The sequence below is a fragment of the Vicugna pacos genome, chromosome 5 (assembly GCF_048564905.1).
Source record: "Vicugna pacos chromosome 5, VicPac4, whole genome shotgun sequence".
Lineage (NCBI taxonomy): Eukaryota > Metazoa > Chordata > Mammalia > Artiodactyla > Camelidae > Vicugna > Vicugna pacos.
The window spans coordinates 12143808-12168720 of NC_132991.1; the positions used below are offsets into that span (position 1 = coordinate 12143808).

The 24913-nt window shown below is 34.9% G+C and overlaps 1 protein-coding gene across 9 annotated transcripts in view; it reads right to left on the reverse strand.

The window, feature by feature from the left end:
- DPP10 (dipeptidyl peptidase like 10) overlaps nt 1-24913 on the reverse strand; it is a 725696-nt gene that overhangs the window by 261090 nt on the left and 439693 nt on the right. For all 9 annotated transcript variants that reach the window (XM_072960847.1, XM_072960846.1, XM_006196097.4 and 6 more), the window contains one exon: nt 16364-16458. In XM_072960847.1, coding sequence (XP_072816948.1) covers nt 16364-16458 — 95 coding nt within the window. The remainder of the gene's footprint in view (nt 1-16363; nt 16459-24913) is intronic.

The window sequence follows — 24913 nt, forward strand, 5'->3', positions numbered from 1 at the left end:
CACTACCTCACCAGTGGGAGGTTCTGGTCTCAGGACTTGAAGCTGGCATCCTTAGTGGGGAGGTCTTCCTTCCTCCCTCCCCACTCTCTCTCTCTCCCTTTCCTCTTTCCCTACTTTCTTTTTTTTGGAGAGCTACCCTCTCTGAAGTCTGAATTATTTAAAGAAAATCTCACCTCCCTTGTCCCCATCCACTCTCATGTGATGTTGTTCACGCAAATTAACTTCACACGTTCCCAGGTGCTTCTGTGCCTCTGGTAACAACATTTGAGTATCTTTTACAATTCCTACAATTATCCAGTCTGGCACTTTATTAATTATCACTATACTGCCTCCAGCTTATGCAGCACACAACCTGGGAAATCTTCCAAATACCTTTTCAGAGACCCAAGCTGTTGAAACTTCTCTGAATTTAGAGAGGTGGGCGCAGGTGGTGCTGCAAAGAGACTTGCTGATGATACGCATATAAGAAACACATCCTTGCAGTTTAGTCAAGGGACATTGAAGCCTCAGTCCCTCTTAGCATAAGCCATTAATGTTACCATCTTTTGCATCTAGAAGATTAATTCTCCCTAGCAGCCACTGGAGACTCTTTGGTCTATGCTGACCCTAACTACAGACATTAATAAAGTTCCAATGGAGTCTAACTTAATATGGCCTAAAATTAGTGTTTGGGGAAGTTTATTATTGCCAATAATGCTACTATGTTACCTACATATTTAATTATTTAATTACTATTGCAATAAAAGGATGCAGAAATATTTTCCACATATGTTTATTGGAATTATTCAGCAATGGATGCTTACTAGTGTGTTTTTGGAGAAAAAGCATTAACATGAATGAAATAAAGCAGGCAAGGTAGGATAAACAGAAAAACAAACATGCAGGTGGTTAACTAAACCAATGATCAAGGAACACAAGCTAGTTGAACAAGTTGAGAAACAAAAGCATTCTTGCAGGCAGCCTGGAAAGATTTTGTAGTACTTCATTTCTATATATCATGCAACTGTACCAAAACTAACTTACTGACCAGTCAAAGTAAGACAAACACCACGGTAAAGAGTGAAGGTGTTACAAAGTTGACAAAGTCACTGGACTTTCCCCTTTCATACTGGGCAGGATACAACCACCATAGTAGAGCAGGGGTCCAAAACCCAAATGCCTTAAGAAACTGGGTGTGCAGGATACTGGAAGAATGGAGCTATCTTGGTAAACTGAGGACAAATAGAGCTGTTAGGATGTTTCAAAGGGGCAAAAGCCCCTCAGCTTCAAACAATCACTATCTTATAGGAAAGTGTATACAGTACTTCTAACTTTCCATTTTTTTCAAGATAAGTTAGAAATCACAATTTTAATTTACAACCTCATGATTTAAAAATTATAGCACAATACTTTTAAATATATATGGGTACCAGATTCTGCTGAGGGGCTGCTAGTCTCCTAATTTGGGGTAAAGCAATAATAAGGATAAGGGAGGAAAAAAAATGCTGTAAGATTTAAAGAAGAGACTGGTAGATTGTTCATATATTTGATGGTAATGTAAGTGAAAGCTTCATGATCCAGTGTTTTTTAGTTAAATGAAATTATAGACTACATTATGAGACTAACTTTCAAAAAGTGTACAGGTAGCTTTAAAAGATTCCTGGAGGGGGGGGCCAGCCCCATGTACCACTGCTAATACTATGCAAGCATTATCAACAACATGAATATGGCAGAACTAATCACTGTTTTCATGAATGATGAAATTTAAAACCAAGGAAGCAACAAAATCAGATTTGAGTTTAGAATGATTCCTGTGGCAGTTGGGTGCAAAATACATAGGATCTGATGACATCTTGAGGTCACTGAGATCAGTAAGAGGCTCCTATGACAATCTAGGCATGTGACATCAAGAAGTTAAGGAAGATGCAAGGGCACAGAGAAGAGGGGTCATATGCAAGGGAGATGGCCAATAAAAGCAAGAGAATTTAATGATTAAATCTGAAAACTGGGAAAGCGTACAGAACGATTTTAGATTTTCACATTTTTATCACTGGCTATATGTTGCTACTGCAGCCTACACTGGGAAAAAGCAAAATCAGGCATATTTCTGAGGAACATTTTAGACATACCAATTTTGGATGTGCTATGGTTACAATCCCTGTGGGGTATCCAATAGGGGATATTCAAGATTTTTGTACAAAAGCCTGGAGTTTAAGAGAGCTATCTGGGAATGTCATCATTAATCAGTTTTACGGAGTATTAGATGAAAGTTTACATTCAGTGCAAGTTCAGTCTCATCAAAAAGGGAGCAGAACCTCTAAAACATATTCTACTGCGGATGGATTCAGTAACAATGTAGTTATTATGAGTAATGTTTACTATTACTTTCATTCGTTAAATGTGTTTTCTTTCTTTTGTTTTATTATTCAACCTGTTCCACCTGCTGTAAATATCTTCACCTCTTCCTGCTCCTTATTCAAGTAGTAGTTCTCTAAAATATCATTCAGAGCCTCCCCCTTTAAGCCCTCTCTGTCCTTTCCAGTGCAAGTGATTCATCTGAGTCATATGTATATAATTATATGTGCAGTTCATCGATCACTCTTTCATGATTGCTCTTCTAGGTTGTTTAGAACCTCAATTTACATCTATTGCCACAGTAATGCTTCTATTAAGAGGCTCCATTGCAATGATTCATTCTTGTCAGAAACATCATAACTAGAGGTAGAAATAGATAATGATGGTATTCTAAGATGTCAGATATTGAATATCATGGCAAGAAATCATTAAACCCAAACTTAAATGTCAGAAGTGCCAGAAAATAGAAAGTAGTCATTTTTACGACTTAAGTCAGAGAAAGGACTGAGCAAAAGGAGAGTAAGAGATTGGGTTAAAAGCAAGAGAAGTTGGTAAAAGGACTTGGTTGCCTTAAGATAGAGAAATGACAGACACCTAAGAACTGCGCAGTTCAGGTGAGTAGTATTCTAGATCTTGTAACAAGCTGGTGATAAAAACATGTACTGGCATCTCTACAAAAAAGAAAAAAAGAACTTGAGTTGGAGAATGCTCTAAGTCTTAAAGGGTAGGTGGGTTCATTTTCAACAGATAAAGAATGATGAAAACGGTCTTTGAGGATCCTATGGTCTTTTTTTCCTGCTCCCTCCCCCTCTACCCAACCAAAATCCCTACATATGTGCACAAGCACGTGCATGCGCAAACACACACGCGCACACACACCCCTTACATATAATTTATTGGCTATAACTTCCCTCATTACTTAATATCATTTTTAGTTTACTAATACCTTGCAAAAAATGTTTAGAAAAGCCATCTCTTATTCTAGAAAAATAAAATATTAATTTTTCAATTAAGTATATATATTAAGAGTAAGTATATATTATGAATAAATTTCTTTTACAATGCAGTCCAGAAATGACCATGAAGTGAGCATGAGGAGAGGTTTTCAAAAGTCAGTTGACCTTAAGTAGATGGTAGGAGGGGAATGGTTACTATCCAGTTGATAAAAAGGAACAGAAGATCAAGAGAAGGCAGTAAAGAAGACAAACCAAACTGTAGGCTGTGGTGTGATGCCCAAGATGAGCTCTCCTTCTCCACCTGGCTTCAAATGGAAGAAGCAAGGAAGAGACAAATAGATTATTTTTCCTCTTATAGCTCTAAATAAAGCCATGATTGTTTTTATAGCCATAACTGTGTTTGTATGCAAAGATTTAAAAAATCAAAAATTTTATTGTGTATTTTTAATGTTCTCTTTTCTTAGCTATCCTATTACTTAGAATAGTGTTTGAATTATATTTCTCCTTGATACCTAGGACATCAACGTTGTATAAACATAATAGATGATCTCTCTTTTTTCTTCGCACCATGAATTTTATTAATCCTGGAATATTTTATTTAAAAAAACTTCAATGCAGAAAATAACATAGTACAAGTAGGAGTTTTTAAGAGTTTTGAATCAGTACTTACTAACCCATGTAGGATGCCTCACATATATCTTTATTGCTCACTAAATGAGAACAGCCAAATTAATATTCTGTTGATTTGGATCATTGTCTATACACTAAAACATTTAAAAATCAATTTTTAAATTTTTAATAGAAGGTGAAAACTAATGGTCTCTGAATTATATTAATAACTTTAAAAAATAAAAAGGGCCAACAAGGTGACTTTGAGAAGAATGTCAATATTCCTCCACTCAAAAATATAACAAATTAGAAAGGTTTCAGCTGGAGAAAGAGGGCTACTATAAATTGCATATTTACATAAATTATTCCTTTGACATTCTTGGTTGTGCTAATCCAATTCTTAGTGTTTTCATGTTTTATATTTTTAATTTTTTAAAATTAAAAAGCATTATTATTTTTAATTGAAGTATAGTCAGTTATAACGTGTCAGTTACAATGTGTCAATTTCTGGGGTACAGCATAATGTTTCAGTCATACATGTACATATATACATTTGTTTTCATATTCTTTTTCATTATAGGTTACTACAAGATATTGATGTCAATGTTTTCTAATCACAATATTGCAAACATATTTTTCTCTTGAATGGTGCTATTACATTCAGCTAAAGAATGTAATGCACTAAAGAATACTGCATGTAGACAAAAATTAAAAGTTACAGAAGTTCCAAAAAATACCACATTAGAATTTCTGGATGAGTCTTCCTAATCATGACGTATGATAATTTATAGAATATAATGCTTATAAGATAAGATAGGTTGACTAGGTCTCTCCAGTAACACATTACTTAAGTTCATTTTTGCTTTGATATTCCATCAGGTAAATATTAGAGGGTAGACCTAATTAACAGAGTTAATATTTTAAAGTATGACACGGATAATTCAAGTATTTATGCCAGTAATGTGATTTTATATCTGGCATAGGTCAGGAGATGGCTAACAAGAGCTTTGCAATTTTCATATTTTTTTAAAAAGGAGAAACGATAATGATCAACATTGCTTTATTAAAAAAATAAAAAATTTAACTTGGCTGAAACTTCTTTAAAAATGGAAAAAATAGGAAAATACTAGTGCTTGAAAGATTAAATTTTATTGAGAAGTGATGAAATTTTCTTATGGATCAAAGACGCATTTAAATTTGGTATGACATCATTAGCTTAGCATTACCATAATAATCCCAAAGAACAAGTGGGAACATAGGTTAGAAACTAAAAAGAAATTTACTTGTTGAGATTTAATATATTCTGGCATATTCTTCAATAATACCATGTTTGATATCTACTTTTTCCTCTCTTCTATCTTTGATGAAATTATTGTATAAATGGTATAACATATATTTGCTGTATTCATCTTAATGGGCCTTGGATGCACAGAATTAGATTAATAATAACTTTTATCTCTTGACATAGTGTCATTCGTAATAGAGATGGCCATTAAAAATACAGATGTATTTTTAACTTGAATATCAGATATGTAAGAAAAACATCATAATGTATGAAAATAATAACAAACCATATAATAATATGAAAATAAAATAAAAGAATGGAATATCCTATAGTAGTCATGAAAATTAGTGAACTACAGCAAATTTAAATACGCACAAATTAGTAACAATGCTGAGTGATAAAAGCACATATAAGAAGATCACAGACTGCAGGATGCCTCTATTAAAAGTTCAAAACCAACCAAAACCAAATAATATGTCATTTTAGGCAAATATATATATAACCAAACTGAGTTAAACATTCACCAGAAATCCAAGGATATAAAAATAATTTCCAGAGTGAACTGAAGTTTGTCATTTACTAAACTTGCATTTCAATGGTCCAAAGCTAAAAGTCATTCTTCACTGTTCATTTTGTCTGAAATGTCTACTGATAGATCCTAAGCTCAGTAGAGAACACCAGCTGTTTGCAACTATGACTGAATGACCTTTGTGTTCTTGTCTCCTGATGCCCACGTGCAACTGTTTTCTTATGGTATGCATCCAGGGAGAAATTTGTGGGTTGTAGGGCATGGGAATGTCCCGTTCACACAATAATGACAAAGTGTCACCCAAAGTAAAAACACAAATTACACTCCTGCTAGCAACGTATGGAGGCCCTGCTCTCCACATTCTTTCCAATTCTTCATAACATCAGAGTGAAACTGGCAATGGGGTAGGTGCAAAATAACTACGTCTTTGTTAGTTAGTCATTTTTCTGTTTGTAAATTATGTTAAGCATCTATTCATTTGTTCATCAATAAAATGTGTTTCTTTTATGAACGATGTATTTGTATCTTTTGTTCATTTTTCAACTGAATTGAAAGAGTCTTCTATATTAATTGAACTAACATTTTTCAGTTAACAGATGCTTTTCACCATGAATTTATCATTTACTACTTGGCATTCTTTAGTGGGCTAAAATATCTGTCTCTGATCTCTAATTTTAACATGAGATTATAAAAGATACAGGATGCAAACAACAAAAATTATAGGATATGGACAATTCAGAGGAAGAATTTGAATATACAATTCATTTAAAAAAAACAAAGAATAACAAGATTCAGATTCTCAGCTTTGAACATCAGTAATTTCTTCAGTATATTAACAGGTGGACTATTACACCTCATGCTCAAGATTCATAATAATAAACTGATTCTCCATTTGTCTCATTTGTCAGTATCCATTTAACAAGCAGAGATATCACAAATGACCCTTCTCAGCCCAAATAAAGAGCAATAGTAAAAGAAAAGAGTAATTCCAGATTTACTTCCCTGGTGGCACAGAACTTTCTGCTTAATTGAGGAAAGAAGGAGGTCCTGTAAAATCAAGTCAAATCCAATGGAATGACAATAAGGAATAATCAGGGACTGCCTCCGGATTCAATGTCTTGTGTCCAAATCCCCAGCTCTAAAGTAAGAAAAGGATTTTCTATTCTCACCTCAGTCACAACTGAAAACCTTTTGGGTGTCCTCAACTGTGCTTAGGAGTTCCATTAGGAATTCTCCAAAAATGAAAGGATATAAAAATATTCTCCAGGATGAATTAGTTTGAGTTGCATTATTATTTACTAAATGTGCATTTTAGAGGTCTGAAGTCAAAAGTTATTTCTTGTATTGTCCCCTTTCTCAGAAATGTTAATTATTAGCTTCAAATGTCCAGATAAAGGTCAGATTAAGCTTAAGGCATGGAGAATGTGTTCAGTTTGCATTTTTCTTTTCTTTTTCTTTTAGCATTAATTTTATTTCACTTTGAAAACTGAGGGAAAATTTTAGGGGTACATTTCTAACACTTTATGGGGCAGGTGTTTATTAAATAGGTATTTACAGCTAAGTGAGTTCATTACAGACATTTACTCACAACTCCCCGCATTGTTCCTCCTTCCCCAACACTCATTATTCATTCCTTCTTCGATCACTGAATAATAGATACAGGTCTAACAAGAAATTTGAAATACAAAATATCTTTTCACTGGACTTTTGAAATGGTGGTGAATGAATGATTCCAGTGAGATTCAGGCTAAGTAGAAACATGTCAAAAAAAAAAATGTTGCCACACATGGGTATCACTTGCAAAATCCCAATTTAAATAGCGTATGCAAAGGAATTCCTCGAAAACAAAATGGACTAATTGCCAATGCACATACGACAGGATAACGCGCAATGTCAGACATAATTAAATGATTGCAAATCAATGTAACAATTAAGTGCCATTTTTCATCAGCCAAACTGATAATATTTAAAATGCTGGTATAATGATAACTAGAGTAGATTAACAAGTATATAATATTGCTTGTTAATCTGATTAAAGGAAGTTGAAACTATTAAATTTCAAATTGACATTTCTTTTGACCCAGCAATAAAACTGCTATGAATTTAGCTTACAAATATATTCCAAAAATGATTTCCAAGTATATTTACAGGAATATAATAGAAAATGAATATATGTTAGTAGATTATGCAAGAGAATCCTATGTACCCATTAAATGGTATTAGAGAAAAACAAAAAGGTTCATATAATAAGATCTTCAAGTTATATTTTAAGTTTAAAGATGAAATGGGTAGACCATCCATGCAGCTGAAATTAAATATACACACACACATGAGCGTATGTATTTTGAAATATACTGTTTATTATGTACAGATGTATGAAGACCCACAGACATATTTCTGGAGAAATTCTTTGACAAATATGTACATGCCTACCTTCAGAAAGGAATACTGAGTGATATGGAGAAAAACTTTTTTTATTCTATATGCATATATGCCAGCACTGTGCAGAAGAATGCTCAGTGAAAATGGAAAGGCTTTGTATGAGCATTGTCCAATGTGGTATTCACTGGTTTCATCTGGATATTAAACATTTGAAATGTGGCTGTTCTGACTAAAAATGAATTTTTAAAATTTTATATGATTTTAATTAATTTAAAAATAAATTTAAGTAGCCATGTTGTATAGGTCAATATACTATATATATTTTCCAACATCTTTACTATACTGTTCTTAAAACTGTCAGTGATGGAGATTAAGAATAATATTTATATTCTTAATTATATTATATTTTATAAAATATCAATTAAATGTTTCTATTTAATGGGTATATATAATTATGGTACATAGCCAAAGGTAAGAAAGAAGAAAGCCATAGAATTGTAAAAATAGCATTAAACTGAATGAGAGCTTACAAAAATAAATGCTTTGTTTCTAACAAAGAGAAATTACCATGTGAATATGTTAATTTTGCTTTAAAAAATAATAATATATAAGGGTATATATAAATATGTAAGGTTATTCATCTGTATGAATTGAATCTTTATTTATTATTTCTTTTATAAAGAATAGAATGCGTAGATGGAACATATCTCAACATAATAAAGGCCATTTATGAAAAACTCACAGCTAATGTCATACTTAAAAGAGTGAAAAGCTGAAACCCTTTTCTCTAAAATCAGGAACAAGGCAATGGTGCCCACTCACCACTTCTATTTAACCTAATATTGGAAGTTCTAGATACAACAGTCAGACAAGAAAAAGAAATAAAAGTCATATAAATTGGAAGGAAAGGAATAAAATTGTTACTACTTGCAGATGACATTATTCTATATATAGAAAACCTTAATGTCTTCACAAAAAAATTTAGACCTAATAAATGAATTCACTAAGGTTACAGGATATAGAATAATATACAGAAATTGGCTGCATTTCTATATACTATTAATTATCAGAAAGAGATAGCAAGAAAACAATCCCTTTGAAGATCACATTAAAAAGAATAAAATACAAACTTAACCAAGGAAGTGGAGGCCTATAGTGTAAAACACTGATGAAGAAAACTGAAAATGATACAAAGAAAGGGAAAGGTATCCAAGACAGAAGACCAGAAGAATTAACATCATTATAATGGCCATTCTACACAAAGCAATCTACAGATTTAATAGAATCTCTATCAAAATACCTATGACATTTTTCACAGAAGTAGAACAAATAATCTTAAAATTATGGAATCCTTAAATTCTGTAACTACCAAAGACCTCGAAATGCCAAAGCAATCTTGAAGAAAAAGAAGAAAACTACAGGCACTAAGTTTCCTGACTTCAGACTATACTACAAAGCTACAGTAATCAAAATAGCATAGTACTGGTACAAAGAAACAGGCATATACATTAATGGAACAGAATACAGAACCTAGAAAATAAACCCACACACCATGGTCAATTCATCTACAACAAAGGAGGTAGGAATATGCAATGGAGAAAAGACAGTCTCTTCAGTAAGTGGTGCTGAGAAAATTGGACAGCTACACGTTTAAAAAATGAAATTAGAACATTTCCTCACACCATACACAAAAGAAAAATGAGTTAAAGACCCAAATGTAAGACTGGAAACTATAAAACTCCTAAAAGAAAACATAGGCAGAGCACTCTGACAGAAATTGCAGTGATATTTTGGGGGGGATCTGTCTCCTCAGGCAAAGGAAACAAAAGCAAAAATAAACAAGTGAGACCTAGTTAAACTTAATAGCTTTTGCACAGCAGATGAAAAGGCAACCTACTGAATGGGAGAAAATATTTGCAAATGATATGACAGATAAGGGGTTAACATCCAAAATACATTTACTCTAAATTTGCCTTTACCAATGAGCCTTTTACTTTTATAATGTTCATGTTTCTGGTTGTGGATTTTCTTTTTTCACTTAGAGTAGTCCCATTAACTCTTCTTGGAAAGCTGGTTTGGTGGTACTAAACTCTTTTAACTTTGGCTTGTCTATAAAATTCTGAGCTCTCCTTCAACTCTGAATGGAAGTGTTGCTGGCTAGAGTTTCTTTGGTTGTAGGTTTTTCACTTTCATCAATTTAAATATATTGTGCAACTCTTCTGGCTTGCAGAGTTTGTGCTGAAAAGTTAGAGTTCCCTTGTATTTATTCTTTTCCCCTGCTGATTTTTTTTTTTTTAACGAAAGTACTGGGGATTGAACTCAGGATCTTGTGCAAGCTAAGCATGCACTCTATCACTGAGTTATACACTCCCCCATCCCTTGTTGCTTTTAATATTCATCTCCTTATCTTTAATTTTTGCTAGTTTAATTTCAATGTGTCTTGGTACGCTCCTCTTTGGGTTGACACTGTTTGGTACTCTCTGTGCTTCCTGGACCTGGATGTCTGTTTTCTTTCCCAGGTTAGGGAAGTTTTAAGCTAATTATGTCTTCAAATACATTCTTTGCCCCTTTCTCTATCTCTTCTCCTTCTAGGACCTCTAGAATGTCAATGTTACTATCCTTGATGTTGTCCCAGAGTTGGTTGGTTGGTTAGGTTTCCCGACCTTGGAGAAGTGGCCTTTTGTAGGAGACAGCCTATGCATCTCAATAGCATACTCCCTTTTGGTCACCGGAGCTACATGCTCTAGAGGTGACCCCTATTTTGGCTGTATGGGTTCTTCTGTTGTGGTGGGCTGAGTACTTTGGCAGTCTGGGAAGCGCAGCTGGCCCCTTGTTTGGTTGGTTGTCAGGCCCTGACTTGTGCTGGCAGCCACTGGTTGTTGGGGCCATGTCATGAGGTGGCTGGGTGTAGAACCCCAACTTGGGGCTGGTGCTGGCTCACTGGTGGGCAGAGCTAGGTTCTGGGGTGAATGGTTTTGGGGCCGGGATTCTTGGATCTAGCGTTGGCCTGCTGGTAAGTCGAGCCAGTTCCTGACACGGCTGACTGCAGGTTCTGGGGTGTCCCAAAGCTGGGGTGTCCCAAAGCTGGGGTACTAGCTCGCTAGTGAGTGGGGCTATACAATGAGGCAACTGGCTGAGGAGTCCAAGGTATCTCAGAGCTTGTGTTGGCTTACTGGTGGGTTGCGTTGAGGCCTAGGGGAGCCAAGGGTTGGAGTTGGCCCCTGAAGGGAGGGCCAGGGTCCAGAAGGTCCTGTGGCTAGACCTGGCTGTCTGATGGGCAAAGAAAGGTCCTGGGGTCTCTGGATGCAGGGCCCTGGGTGTCCCAAAGCTGATATCAGCACACTGGTGGGTGGAGTTGGATCCCGAGGCTGCTGGCTGAGTTGCCCAAAGTATCCCTGATCAGGAGTTGGCCTGCTGGTGGGCAGGGCCAGAGACCAGGGGCTCAAAGGGCTGGTGCTGGTCTGCTGGTGTATTGGCTGTGTCTTGAAAAGGCAAGCTGTGAGGCTGTGGTGTTCCTGGGTCTGGTGTCTGCCCACTGGTGGGCGGAATTGGGGTCCAAAAAATTCCCAGGGCTAGTGTTCACCCACCAGTGGAGTAAAGCCAGGTCGTGAAGCTAGTATCATCCTGCTGGCAGGCAGAGCTGGGTCCTAGGGTCTCTGGATTCAGGGTTCAGGTGTCCCACAGTTGGTGTCAGACCACTGTTGGGTGAGGCTGGTTCCAAGGCTAGAGCTAGCTGGTGGTAGGTGGGGCCAGGACCCAGATGGTTTCTGCCCACTGGTAGATGGAGCTGGGTCCCAGAGTCTCTGGCTGCAGGGTCCTAGGGGTCCTGGGTCTAGTGTCTGTGTACTGGTGTGTGGGTCTGAGACCAGGGCTGGGTCCAGAGCAGCTGTGGGCTCAGGGATCCTAAGGTAGCCTGTCTGCTGATGTGAGGGCTACGCTCCTGTCCAGCTAGTTGCTTGGCCTGAGGAGTCCCAGTACTGGTGCCTAAAGACTGGTGGGTGGGGGCAGGGCTGAGTCCCAAGGTTAGTAAGCTGGAGGGAGGATTCCAAAATGTCCCTTGACAGCATCGGTGTCCACATGATAGCATGAGCTCCACAAAATGGCTGCTGCCAGTGTCTGTGCCCCCAGGGTGAGCTGAAGTTGCCTTCTGTCTCTCTGGGAGACTCTTGAAAATCAGCAGGTAGGTCTGACCCATGGTCCTTTCAAATTACTGCTTCTGCCCTGGGTCCTTGAGGCTGTGAGAGTTTATGTGTGCCGTTTAAGAGTGGAATCTTTCCTACAGCCCTCTGGGTCTCCTGAAAGTAAGCCTCTCTGGCCTTCAAAGGGGACTCATCTTCTTGCTCCAGGACTCCCAGGCTGGGGATCCCAATGTGGGCCTCAGACCCTTGGCTCCTTGGGGAGAACCTCTGCAGCTGTAATGATTCTCTCGTTTGTGGATTGCCCTTCTGGAGGGTACAGGTCTTGAATATACCATAATTCTGCTCCTTCTACTCATCTTGTGGTTCCTTCTTTGTCTTTATTTGTGGAAGATCTTTTCTTCTAGGTTCTGATCTTTCTCATCAATAGTTGCTCCATAAATTGTAATTTTGGCATGCCCATGAGATGAGGTGAGCTCAGGGTCTTCCAACTCTGACATCTTTGTATGCCTTGTCTGAGGCCAGTGTTTTAACAAATACATTTGCCATGATTATAGCCTGCATGTGATACCACCTGGCTAGTCAAAAATCTGATAACCTTTCTTGATTTCAAATTTTAAGAGGTGAAATTTTGGTTGCCTTTATCCAACAATTGTTGGCTTGTGCCATTGCATTTTTTTTCCCCATAGTTCAGCTCTTTCTTCAAACATGAATTAGAAAGTAAGTTCCTTGATTTCATGGTGATACAAAGATTTTTATCTATCCCCGCATCCCAAATATTCAGTGGCAGAACAAGTGAAAATTCAATAAGTAAAAATTCTACAGTAGTATGCAAATCAACTCATGCTATCTCTATGTATGGTAAGTCAAAAAATATTGCTTGGTTCTAGTCAAAACAACCATTTCATAATGACCTATAAATAAATAGTTGGAGCAAAAAATGTGAAGGTAACATTTTCCTTGGAATCATTCTGCTGCTATATATGAATTCCCTCTCTTTGTCTTAGGCTATTTTGTAGCATACCTTTTAAAGCCTACAGACACTTAGTTTCCCTTTCCATATTGGTGCATAAGCTCTTATTTTTTAATCTTAATAATGTTTAAGCATATGGCTTGGAATCATGTTTACAATCCCTCTCTAATCTCAAAAAGTGATTTGATAGAACTATTTATGACTGCTGGTGTTTTCTGCCAAGACCACTGGTGATATTCAAATTATTGACAGTGGAAAGGATACAGCTAATAGTTATGAAACATTTTCCTCATTATGACACTGTGAATGAGCTTTTGTTTGAAATAGTTCTGGTTTTATGAGATAACATTTCCAAACACTTAGAAATGATTAAGAGCAGTTTGGGGGCTAAAATCAGTTTTTTTTACATAATTCCTCTTCAAAAAGTTATATACCCTTTAATTTCCTCCTTCATTAGAAGTCCAATTATCTTCAATCCAAAAGAATGCCTTAAGACAATTATTTCAGGAAAATGATTTACTTTTGTTTTATTTTTGACAACCGTGGCCAATATCATTGTTACTCATAGTGTCTGCTAACCATGATTACATAGCTAAAAGTGCCCACTATTCATATTTAAAATGTACATAAGCAGGGAAATGACTATGTGAGGTTATCTTAATTTTTAAAATAAATTGGCAGTCACATTTTAGCAAAATAAGTCTTATTAAACGACAGGCTATTCTGTTATCACGTTTTAAATAATATTTGTTCTTAATTGCCTGCTACAATTTTATTACAAAGCTTTTCATAGTGATCTAACCTAATTAATTATAATTAAAATATTGCTAATTGCTCAATAAAAATATACACATGAATACAATTTTTATGCTCTGATAAGATATTTTTTCCCCTAAGAAAATGGCCTAAGAGAGAAAGTATATCCAGACTTTAGTCTAGCATGAGCTTAAAAACACAACTGTGTTTAATAGTGCTGTCTTGGAGTTAGGAGGAGAAAAGGATTAAATAAGTTCCTTTGAATTCAGCTGGAATCATGGCAATTTGTATTTTTGTTTACAGTTCTGAGTTAACTAGTTTCAAATATAAGCTGCATTCCAATCTTTATCCTCACTCCCTTCATTGAATTCTGACACATCTAGGACTTATAAATTGTTTGATTACCTGTATTGTGAGATAAATGTCTTTAGGGAGTTTGTGAATCGTAGACAATCAGTAAAAAAGAGTATTTGTTAAATATGAGTCGGTGGTAATTAAGAGTCATGGCCAACACAGAGCAGATTAGAAATAGATCTTGAAATGATTTTTAAAAGATTAAACATAAAAGCATAAAGATAAAATGGCATTAATCAACATATGAGAAAAATTACAATGAGATGGGGTTGGTGTGAAGTATGAAATACCAACAAAATGGAATAATAACCAAAAGGTTTTGTTTGTTTTGTTTCTTTTTTGAAGTATTGTAGAGACTAGGAAAGCAAAGAATAAATGCTGGGAAAAAAATAGACAATTAGTGACCAGAGGAAAGACCTCATTAGCTTGTGTAAGGAGATGATCAGTAAGGAACAGTCACACAACCAGACAGTCACAAACTGAGTGTCTATTCCTGACTTAACTGCTTGACCACCAAAGGCCTATGCTCCTCATCAAAAGTGTTACTTCATGATAAAGGAAACAAATAGAAAAATGCATTTAATTTTGGTCTCCAAATGAGTCGTAATGAAATTAATTCACTTTGACTTTAATCAGCAAATCATAGCATACCCTGTCATTAATACCCATTCCTGCTTTCTGCCTCCTGTCCTATCCCATGTGGAGGGCTTCTCTGCTACTGATTTCAGCTTCTCTCAATGATTCCTTAGCCCTTTCTCTGGTATCCCTAAGACCATCTAATTAAGAAATAATAGATACTGCTCTATACTGTTTGTTCAACTTTTTCAGGAGGGTTAGCATGATCTCCTCCAAGGAAATCTGTATTCTTAGAAAATAAGCATTATGTCTTATATTTCCTTGGGATTCCTCAAGTATTATAAGGAGTTGTATTCAGAGGAGCTGTTCCCCTAATATCAGTGAATTAACTAATTCATTTAAAAACAAAAAAATGTCATTCAAAAAATGTTAATCAGCTGGTTGGTTTAATTTAGTCAAACAGATACATACATACATAATCACTTCATGATTTCCATGAACATTTTTTTCTTATTAAATAAAAACACTTAACAACAAAAGTTTTCAGTTCATCTCTTTTACCTGGCCATCCTGTAATTAACATGAAGATTAAGTATTTATTCCAAATGTACAAGTGGGAATAATTACAAAAAGTATCTGATGATTTGCTCATCCTTTTAATTTGCATAGGTCTTATGAGGCCTTATAATGTGTCTATTCATCATATGAACTCATCTAATAGGCAACACACTGAATTTCTGACTATATAAAACAGTGATCACATAACTATGCACTACTTTTCAGTGGTGTTTGATAGCTAGATTTTGAACATCTGCAATAGCTAATTCATTGTCACTTAACAAGTTATCATAGCTAAATTTAACCTGAAGAGGACTGAATTTGTCACAAAGACAAAGTTCATATGAATTTGTAAGAGCAAAATAAATACATTCAGTTATCTGAACATTTTGAGGCCAAACAGTGAATCTGGAGAAGGGAAATGACACTGATAGAATCCCAAATTATTAAATCAAAACACACCAACCTCAGCCAAAGGCCAGTTTTATAAAGCCTGCCTTCTGCTTGATCTGGAAAACCACAACAGAATTTGAAAGAAGTCAGAAAGAATGAAAAGTAAAGGGGGAGAAAAAGTTAGGATAATTGGGGTTAGATTAACATTTTTTTTTAAATCTTGGCATTCGTCTGGCTAAGCCTACACAGGAAACATTGGAATAAACAGTCATGCAAGGAAGTATTATTCTTAGAAACACATTTATTCATTTACTGAAAAGGATAAATGGGGAGAAAACAAAGCAGATGGTCACATGGGTATTTTCTACCAATAGATCAACTGATTCTAATGATATCTCAGCCCTAGCTTTTCACCTGAAAGGCTTTGCAAGTGCTGAAGCTGAGGACAAGACAGATATGTATGCAGAGAGAGCATCTAAACAATACTGAAATGATTAAAGTAATTAATTATTCATTACTTACAAATGTTGTGTTTTCCAATAATAATGTAGTAGCATTTGTTTCTATATTCAGTTTAATGACATGTCCATCCTCGCTTTTATACACCACATCTGTATCTGCAACAACAAAGATATTAACAATTGACAAACACATTGACGAGGTAATATTATGACCATAGAGGAGAAAATGTGCATAATAAACAGACGCATTAGAACAATCACTGTTAGCCTTTAATAACCTGAACAGATTTCCATACTTGGCTCACGTTAATCCTCTTCACTGATCAGGAAGCCCACCTAGCACATGGTCTATTATGCAGTGAAAACAGGGTTAGTGAGAAGGTGGCTCTCTTGGTTTGACAAATGAAAATTAATTAAAATTCGGGCAATCGGCTGCCCATTCCAAGATGAGAAATAAGTGTCAAAAACAAGTGCCTCCAGTTTCCAAATAAGAAAGGAGAAAAAGACACAAGTAAAGATTTCCAAGCCTCTATCTGAGTTATCCTTTAGGTATACTGAAAGATGATCCTCTGTGATCTTTAAAATAAGGACTTTATCACCCACAAATAAACTGGGTTATTTTTGTCATTAACTTTACCTGCTGTCCTTTCTAGTGATGTTAAGCAGATAATAGGTCTACACACATAAGAAATACTTATTTTGACTTGTATTCTTTCCTCTCTTCCCTTTCCTTTCTATCCTATATTTATGAACATAGCTCAACATCAACACTGGTCACCTGGGTTACTCATCTGATCTTGCCGGCTGACTCTGGTCTCCTGTCTTCCTGCTGTTGATTAATGCTTGCTTAATCAATGGTCCTAGCTCAACTGACACCTGTTACTTTTCTTCATATTCTCAACTCTGGACCACTTCTTGATATAGATGGATATTCCCATAACAGATTAGCATAAATAGCATGCATTAACAAAGCAACCTTATAATATTTTCACAATAAATTAAGAGAAAGAGGACTTTCCCTTTCCACTGCACCAGGGAGATAAATGTAGCAAAAAGCCACTCAGTCAGTGGTTCTTCTCCCAGGGGACCAACACACTGCAGAAATCTAAATAGGAATGGAATTTGTGGGTTTAGGGAGAAAGAAGAGCCCTTCAGCATGAATAGCAATTTCTCTTCAATGGAAGAGATAAAGTAACATCTAGCCTTATAGTCTCACAGTAAGAAGAAACTCTAAGCAGGTGATGGATTATATTAAGGTGAAGAAAGGAAAATTAATTTTTATTTCTCTAAGACTCAAAGTAGAAGAAAGTGAAGCTTGTTTAAGAAAATAAAGACTACATTTAATATTTTTAAAGTAAATTTCATTGGATAATTATTTAGACTTGAAAAACATCTACAGAGATTTGAGATTTATAAATACCTTTAGATCTGCCCTCCTGCAAATTTTACTATTAGACTTTCCGTGTTGCATTAGTGGGAGAAACTTTTTTTTTAATTTAACTGTGACTCTCTAGGTTAATATTTAATACAGATTTCTGCACAAATTATTTTAAAAGCATCTAGTATCTGATTTTATTAATTCGTTTTAATTTTTTTCTGGTCTTTACAATCTGGTCTTCTGGCTGTCATATTTATCCTATTTTACTGTTTGATTTATAGTTACTAGTGGAATCTCCCAGTTTTGAAACTGCTATTATTGCATTAATAAATTACCTACTGGAACCATATTTCAAAACTGTCACTTCATATTTTGTTTAATATTAGGTAATGAAATATGAGTGAATCAGATCAATGAGTAAAATGCATTAACACAGGAAGATTAAGGTAGGTGTACTTGAAACATTCTTAAAACACTGTATTATGCATGTCTATACAGTACTTTGATTAAATAATTTTTCTTCCTTTTCAGCTCATTGAAAGTTAAGAGTCAATTATCCTGAACATAGATTCAATTCAATTAGTTTTTTTTCTTAATGAAAGGATGGGACAAGACAGAATCACTGTCTAGCCTCTCCATCTGATATACAAAAATGTATTTTTAGTGTCTGCTGCCCCGCCTCCCCACAAATGATTTCTCCTGTCACTTCTGTCCAATTCCTTTTTCCATAATTTGCTAGCCAAAGGAAAGACGTAGTAATATCCTAGTTTAAATTCTTTCAAATAAAGGCAACCTTTTATTTTATACCTATTCCACACAAAGCAGGCAGTAACATGCTTCACATTACAGTTCAGTTCTCAATTTGCTATTGAAACTGAGAACTGAGGCCTCTGTATCCACCCCAACTGTCAGGACCTATCTGTAAGATTTTACTTTTAATGCTTGCAAGTTCTTGTCCATGAGGAAAAGGCTATAAATCAGTACAGAACTTAATTTTTTTCAGAAACTTGCTAAAAAATAATTTACCTGAGTCATTAGCTCCTAAAACTGAGCACATTTCTTAATTATCAAGCAAATGTTCACTTAAGATTCACTTCAAGATGCTTGCCTCCCTGTGTTCACCCATCCTAGACCATTACGTTATGAAATGCACCCAACTCTATAAACAGCCCCTCAGATTGAGAGACCTGTCTTAACAATTCAAGTCTAGATTCCCAGCCTAGACGTAACCTCACCCCCATCCCACTAACCCCTCCTTATGGACATTCTGAGACTGTCAAAGGTTGTCCTCCCTGACTGCGGTAGGTAATAGTTCCGCTTTGCCTAACAGGCTATTGTGGGTGTTGACAGTTGACAAAACTCACCTTTCATAAATATCAATATAAAGTCACTTTATTTTTTATGTTATTTATGAAATTATACATTTAATTTTGACATGATGATTCACGTTTAATGCTTCAAAATTAAATCTCTATTATCTATCAACTACCTGTGGAGAGGATTTTTGAAAAAGAGGAAAAAAATCTTGGCAATTCAATTATTTGAAACATTTTAATCCAAATATGATTTTTGTTTAAAAAAATCTATTCTTAATGTATCTAAAATAAAAATTCTACAGCATCAATTTTTTTAATTCACAAACTGAAAAATTGAAAAAGAAACAGTGAAAGAAAATAATGAAATGATTATCACTGAAAATGCTCTAATAAATATAGGAAGGATTTGTTAAATATCAAGTTAAGATTTAATCATTAATTAAACATATCAATGGTAAATCTGGAATACCGAGCCAGTCATAACTGAAACACTGAAGGTCCTCAACCATCTCTCCTAAAACCCAGTAGACTAAAATTAGACTCCCTACATTTTTGGCTACATCCTCCCTCAAAGTGTGTATATTTATACACACTTAAGTTCATTACATCTTCTCTATTTCTTCATCTCCCATATTAATATTGTGCTTTATAGCACTTCACTTAGAATGTTGTTTGAGTTTTTTAAATGTTCTCTATGTCTCTACTTTTTTCCCATCACACAGTCTAACATATTCTAAACAACACTTTGAATTCTCTTCTGCTTTCTGAAAACAATTGTGGCACTCAGATTACTCACTGTGTGACCGCAACATATTTCCATAGTTATCAGCTCCTGATATCCTATAAAATCTTCCAGATCATCCTTTGTTTACAACTGTCTCCTACTTCACTCCCATTCTATTTTGCTTATGATACCCAGTAACAAAGGGCAAGGTCCTGCCCAGAGTTTTCACCTTTTTCAAAGTATTGTTAGATTTTCAACACTTTTAAAAGTGCTCACTCAACCTCTTTTCTGAGATCCTATACCAGTCATTTAATATTTAATCATATAATTCCTTTCATATGATTTTACTCTGTTTTTATTTCATTGGATGTGTTTGTTTTGGGTTTTCAATTACTCTATACATTCAAGAAAGGCCCTATTTCTTGTCCCTTTCAGAAGTGAATGTATCCACACCCACACATCTTGCAGTCTACATTAACATGAATTTACTATTCCAAGTGCCTGCATTAATACGGCTTTAATATTTCAGAAAATCCTTGCCAGGAAGATGAGGTTGCAAATAATTTTGTCGTTTTTTTTTTCAGGGACTTTCTGAAAATCCATTTATTTGAAAAATAGGCTACTCAACTAATGCTCACTGAAGTAAATCTCTCTTTCTCAGAATAATACATAGCTCAAACAAATGGCTGTTCACTATTCAAGAACCTCTCCAAACCCTCACCTCTGTAAATTCACCAATCCTAAGATCTTAAACACAAATTTCATCCAATACTGATCAGTTCTACTTATTGAAAGACCTGTCAACATAGACCCCCAAAAGCCTCATGAGCATCGCTCCTTTGCCATTCCCTCTGGGGAGTACGCTGCTTACTGGCGGTCAAGACAGCGATCTCCTTCACCAAAGTAAGCAAAAAATTCCGCTGTGTTTCATCACGTTTAACAGGTTACTTGGGTGCTAATTTAGGGGAACCAGTATTCAGCAGTTTGTCACATCTGTAGTATACAATATGGCACCTATCCCATCGAAGGGGCTTAGCTCTTTCTCTCTGCTACAACATTAAGTCTTTCCACTACATTTATCATTCATATTTTATTTTTCCCCTTATAATTTTATTTAGAAATACATTTAGCACTCCTGACAGACTCCCTTCTTGACCTAAATTTAATCAGGCTCCTCTGATCCCTCTTCACCACTAGACCTCCACCTTGGCCTGCCTTTAGCAAGAATTCTGCTAAGTCAGTTTACTGATGACCCTTGATTTGTTCCATCTACTGTCCCTCACACTCTGCTTCTGGGCTATAAATCCCAGAGTATTTAGAGTTGACTTCATTCTCTTTTCCCCTATTGTAATAGTCTCTCCTTTATTGTAGTAAGTTTTGAATGAAGTCTTCCTTACAATTTTAACGAGTGGCGGGAATAATTTTTCTTTAACATAACCTTACAAATCCAAATTTAGATAATCTACTTTCATTACGTCCATACTGATATCAAATTTAAATGGTAGATTATAGATTGACATAAACTAATTAATACTGATTAAATCAATATAAATCAATATAATGGTATGTGTTAGTGATTTGATTAAGATATTAAATAAAATATTTGATAACATATTTAATACAGTTTTATATTTTATATGTGTATATATATACAGAGAGAGAGTATGTTATGTTAGTATGCTAGATCAGGGTTTGCAAACCCGGGCTATGGCTGTGGTCTAGATTTTGGTGCACCACGTTTATTCATTTATTCATTTATTCATTTACATACTGTGTACTGGAGCAGCTTTTGCACTATAAGGGCAAATTTTAGTAGCTGCAACACAGACTCTACAGTTCACAAGCCTAAAATATCCACTCAGTGGTCCTTTAAAGAAAAAGTCTGCTGACTTCTGTGTTGAACTATTGATCGTTTGCTTCATTCAAAGAACATATTTTTTACTTACCATATTTATAAATGTGAGTTTAGTCACCAATCACTGCAGTGTCACTAGAAGAATGTACTTTTGGGTCCTGAAAATACCTACATACTTGAAAGAATTTTTGTTCTCCAATCTGGCATAAGAAATATATTTACCTAAAAATGATTTGAGTTCCTGGGAAATAGGATAAAGATTAAGTGTACAAAATAAATGCATTTTTCCAAAAAGTAAGCAGGATAAAAGCCATCATCATTTAAAAGTTGTCATAATTCTAAGTAATCATCATTAATTCATACAGAAGTGTCAATCTTATGAATGGCACTTCCTGTGATAAAGAGCCCTTTCCAGGCTAGATAATGGAACAGTTGATGGCCACTCAACTAAATGATGTTTTTTTGATTTGTAGCTAAAATGTGAATAGCAGTAATTTTCATATGATTATTTCATTCTTTAGATTATTTTCAAAAAAGTACACATAAGAGAAAAATAAACACCACTCTCTAGACTTTCAAATATCTCTTCCAACCAAAAGGTTTGTTTGCACAGCAGTAGCATAAGTACCTACTTGTAACTGGTTCTTAACTTTCTTCAGTTAAAACCTTCAAAATCACTAGAGCTTTACCAAAGCTTTTTTAACTTCAGACTCAACTATCTCTGCTTGAGTGGTCTGGTCTACTGACGTCAGTGAACAAAGGGAAAACATTCACGTGTTCTCTTCACTGAGCATCTCATGTGAAATGAACATAAATGTTGGTTGTGTTTCTATGATCGTAAAGGTCTAGAAGTCTACACTGGCACATGAAAAGAATAGAGCTTATTTTAAGGGAAAATGTGAACTGAAAAATGTAAAGAAAAAATAAGAGGCTAGGAAAATATCTAAATCATTCCTCTCTCTAATTTTTTGTTTTTGTTTTAGTCAGCCACTAACTTGTCTCCATTTTACCTCATTCTGTAAAGATTAAACTGGGCTGATCTCAGTCTTCAAATGTACATTTGGAGGATGCCAGGTCACCAGTAATCCTTTGCAATAAAAGAGTTTTCATATTACGGGATCCCATTCCTGTAAGGTGCCTCACTATATGAGAAGGTATCATCCGGCCCCCACCATATTGCCCTGTGATAATCTGTCTGTTGCTATGAGTAATAAAGTCTTCATCTCTGATCCAAAGGCCTCATGTTTATATGTATGTTACTTGACAAGTAGGGTGAAACCTCAGACCGTTCAGTTACCCACAAGCTATCTTTCCTCAATTATAAACATCTCCCCTTTTTCTCTCAAGGTTTTAATTTTAATATTAATTTCTACATCACTAATAACATGGCCTCAAATTGCATAGTGACATTTCATTAACTTAATCATAAATCAAATAATCTTGCACCAAACTTGTAAATCAGAGACTCAAAATGGACATTAACTCTACACATCCAATTTGTGCTTTAATCTTGAAACATTGTCATTTAAAGCTCTTAAATCTACCATTTAAACTGAACAGATTATACATATATATGTATAATGTATATATATGTGTTTATGTGTATGGATATATATATATATATATATATATACCTGTGCAGACTTAACCAGTCATCACTAGGCTATTTTGTTAACCTACTTGGATCCTTTGTGGACAGTCCATGCATTTTAGTCAGTTTTGATTAAATCCTGACGTTGTCCCACGGACAAACATATTTACCCTCTAGTATATTTGATAAAGTTATGTTCTTCCTACCAAGATGTGATGTCTTGAAATTGGTCTCTCAGTTCAATAGACATGAATCTTGTTAACTTAGCCTATCTAGTGGCAGCTCATCTTAGGCAGATTCTTATCCTATAAAAATGTTTTTCTAGTCATGTTTAATATTAGAACCCTCAAGATAACAAAAGAAAAAGATATAGGTGATCAAAGATAGTAACTTTTTGATTCTTTTCTGATTATAAAGTAATATATATTCATCACTGAAAACTTGAATAATGCTAACATACCAAGGAAAAATAACTGTGAAACTGTTAATGTGTTTCCTTATAAAACATGCAGTTGAAATCTCAAGGTACATCATGGTTTGCATCCCTTTCTCTTCACTTATAATTATAAATTAGGCATTATGTCCTATCATTAAAAATTCTGCACTGGCTATTTTAAATGCTTAATACTTTCAGCTCTAATTGACATTATAGAAAGAATAAATAAATTAAAACGTGATAATTGGAAATAAAAAGAGATAAGTGATAATATTTAGAAAGAGAATTTTAAAAAGTGTAGATGTTTTAGCCCTGAACAGTTTTACAAAGCAGCACTGAGGAATTCTATTGTCTGACAAATAATTCATACATCTAAACAACAGATGCTATGACTTTTAAATGCATAATGGCATATCTTTATCAAATTCTACATTTTCAATTAAATGTCTAGAAATTAAAATTGATAACTGCACTCCAAGAAGTATATAAATTAAACCATATCTAAGACTTAATTGAACAGGAAATTGACTTAGTTGAGTAAAATGAAAGTATTGCATTGATTTAAACAGAAACAACATTGAAAAAAAGTGACAAAAAGACTGCTTAAAAATGCACATACTCAAAAACAATCAGACACTGGAAATTATAACAGAAATATAAAATACATTAAAATACTTATAGGATGATTACCAATATAAGAGTACTGTGGTCAGTTCTATGGCTAAGTTTAGTGGAAATGAGGCAATAACTTTGGATTATAACTTTGGGTTTTGAGTTTGGATGAAACCACTTCTTATATTTAGCTGTTATTTTTTTTTAAAACAGTGTTAAAGTTCATAAGAAAAACTCAGTTAATTAAAGAAAAATGCTGTTGAGTCCAAGTTGGAACTTAATCATATTCTGTTATATGCCTAAAACGCAATTTATCTAACTATAAGCAGCTAATATACAAACTTACATTCTTAGGAGAAGACTGATCAGATATGAACACATGGATCATTACCATTTTCTACATCAGGGTAGGAGTTGGGAGAAACGTAAAGGATTATTTCTGTTTCAAGTATTGGAATCCCTGACCGAAATGGACTTAAGTCAAAAAATGATTGTACTGTATGTCTGGCTTCCAGGTACTGCTTGATGCTGGGGCTCAAATGATGTCATCAGGGCATGGGTACTATCTTATAGTTTTCCCTTAGACGGTTTCATTCAGACAGGCTTTTTTCCTTCTAAATCAAAAGGTGACTAAAACCTTGTGGCCTCTAACTTTCAAGCCCACCAGGAAAAATTAAGATTCTTTTTCTAGAATTCTCA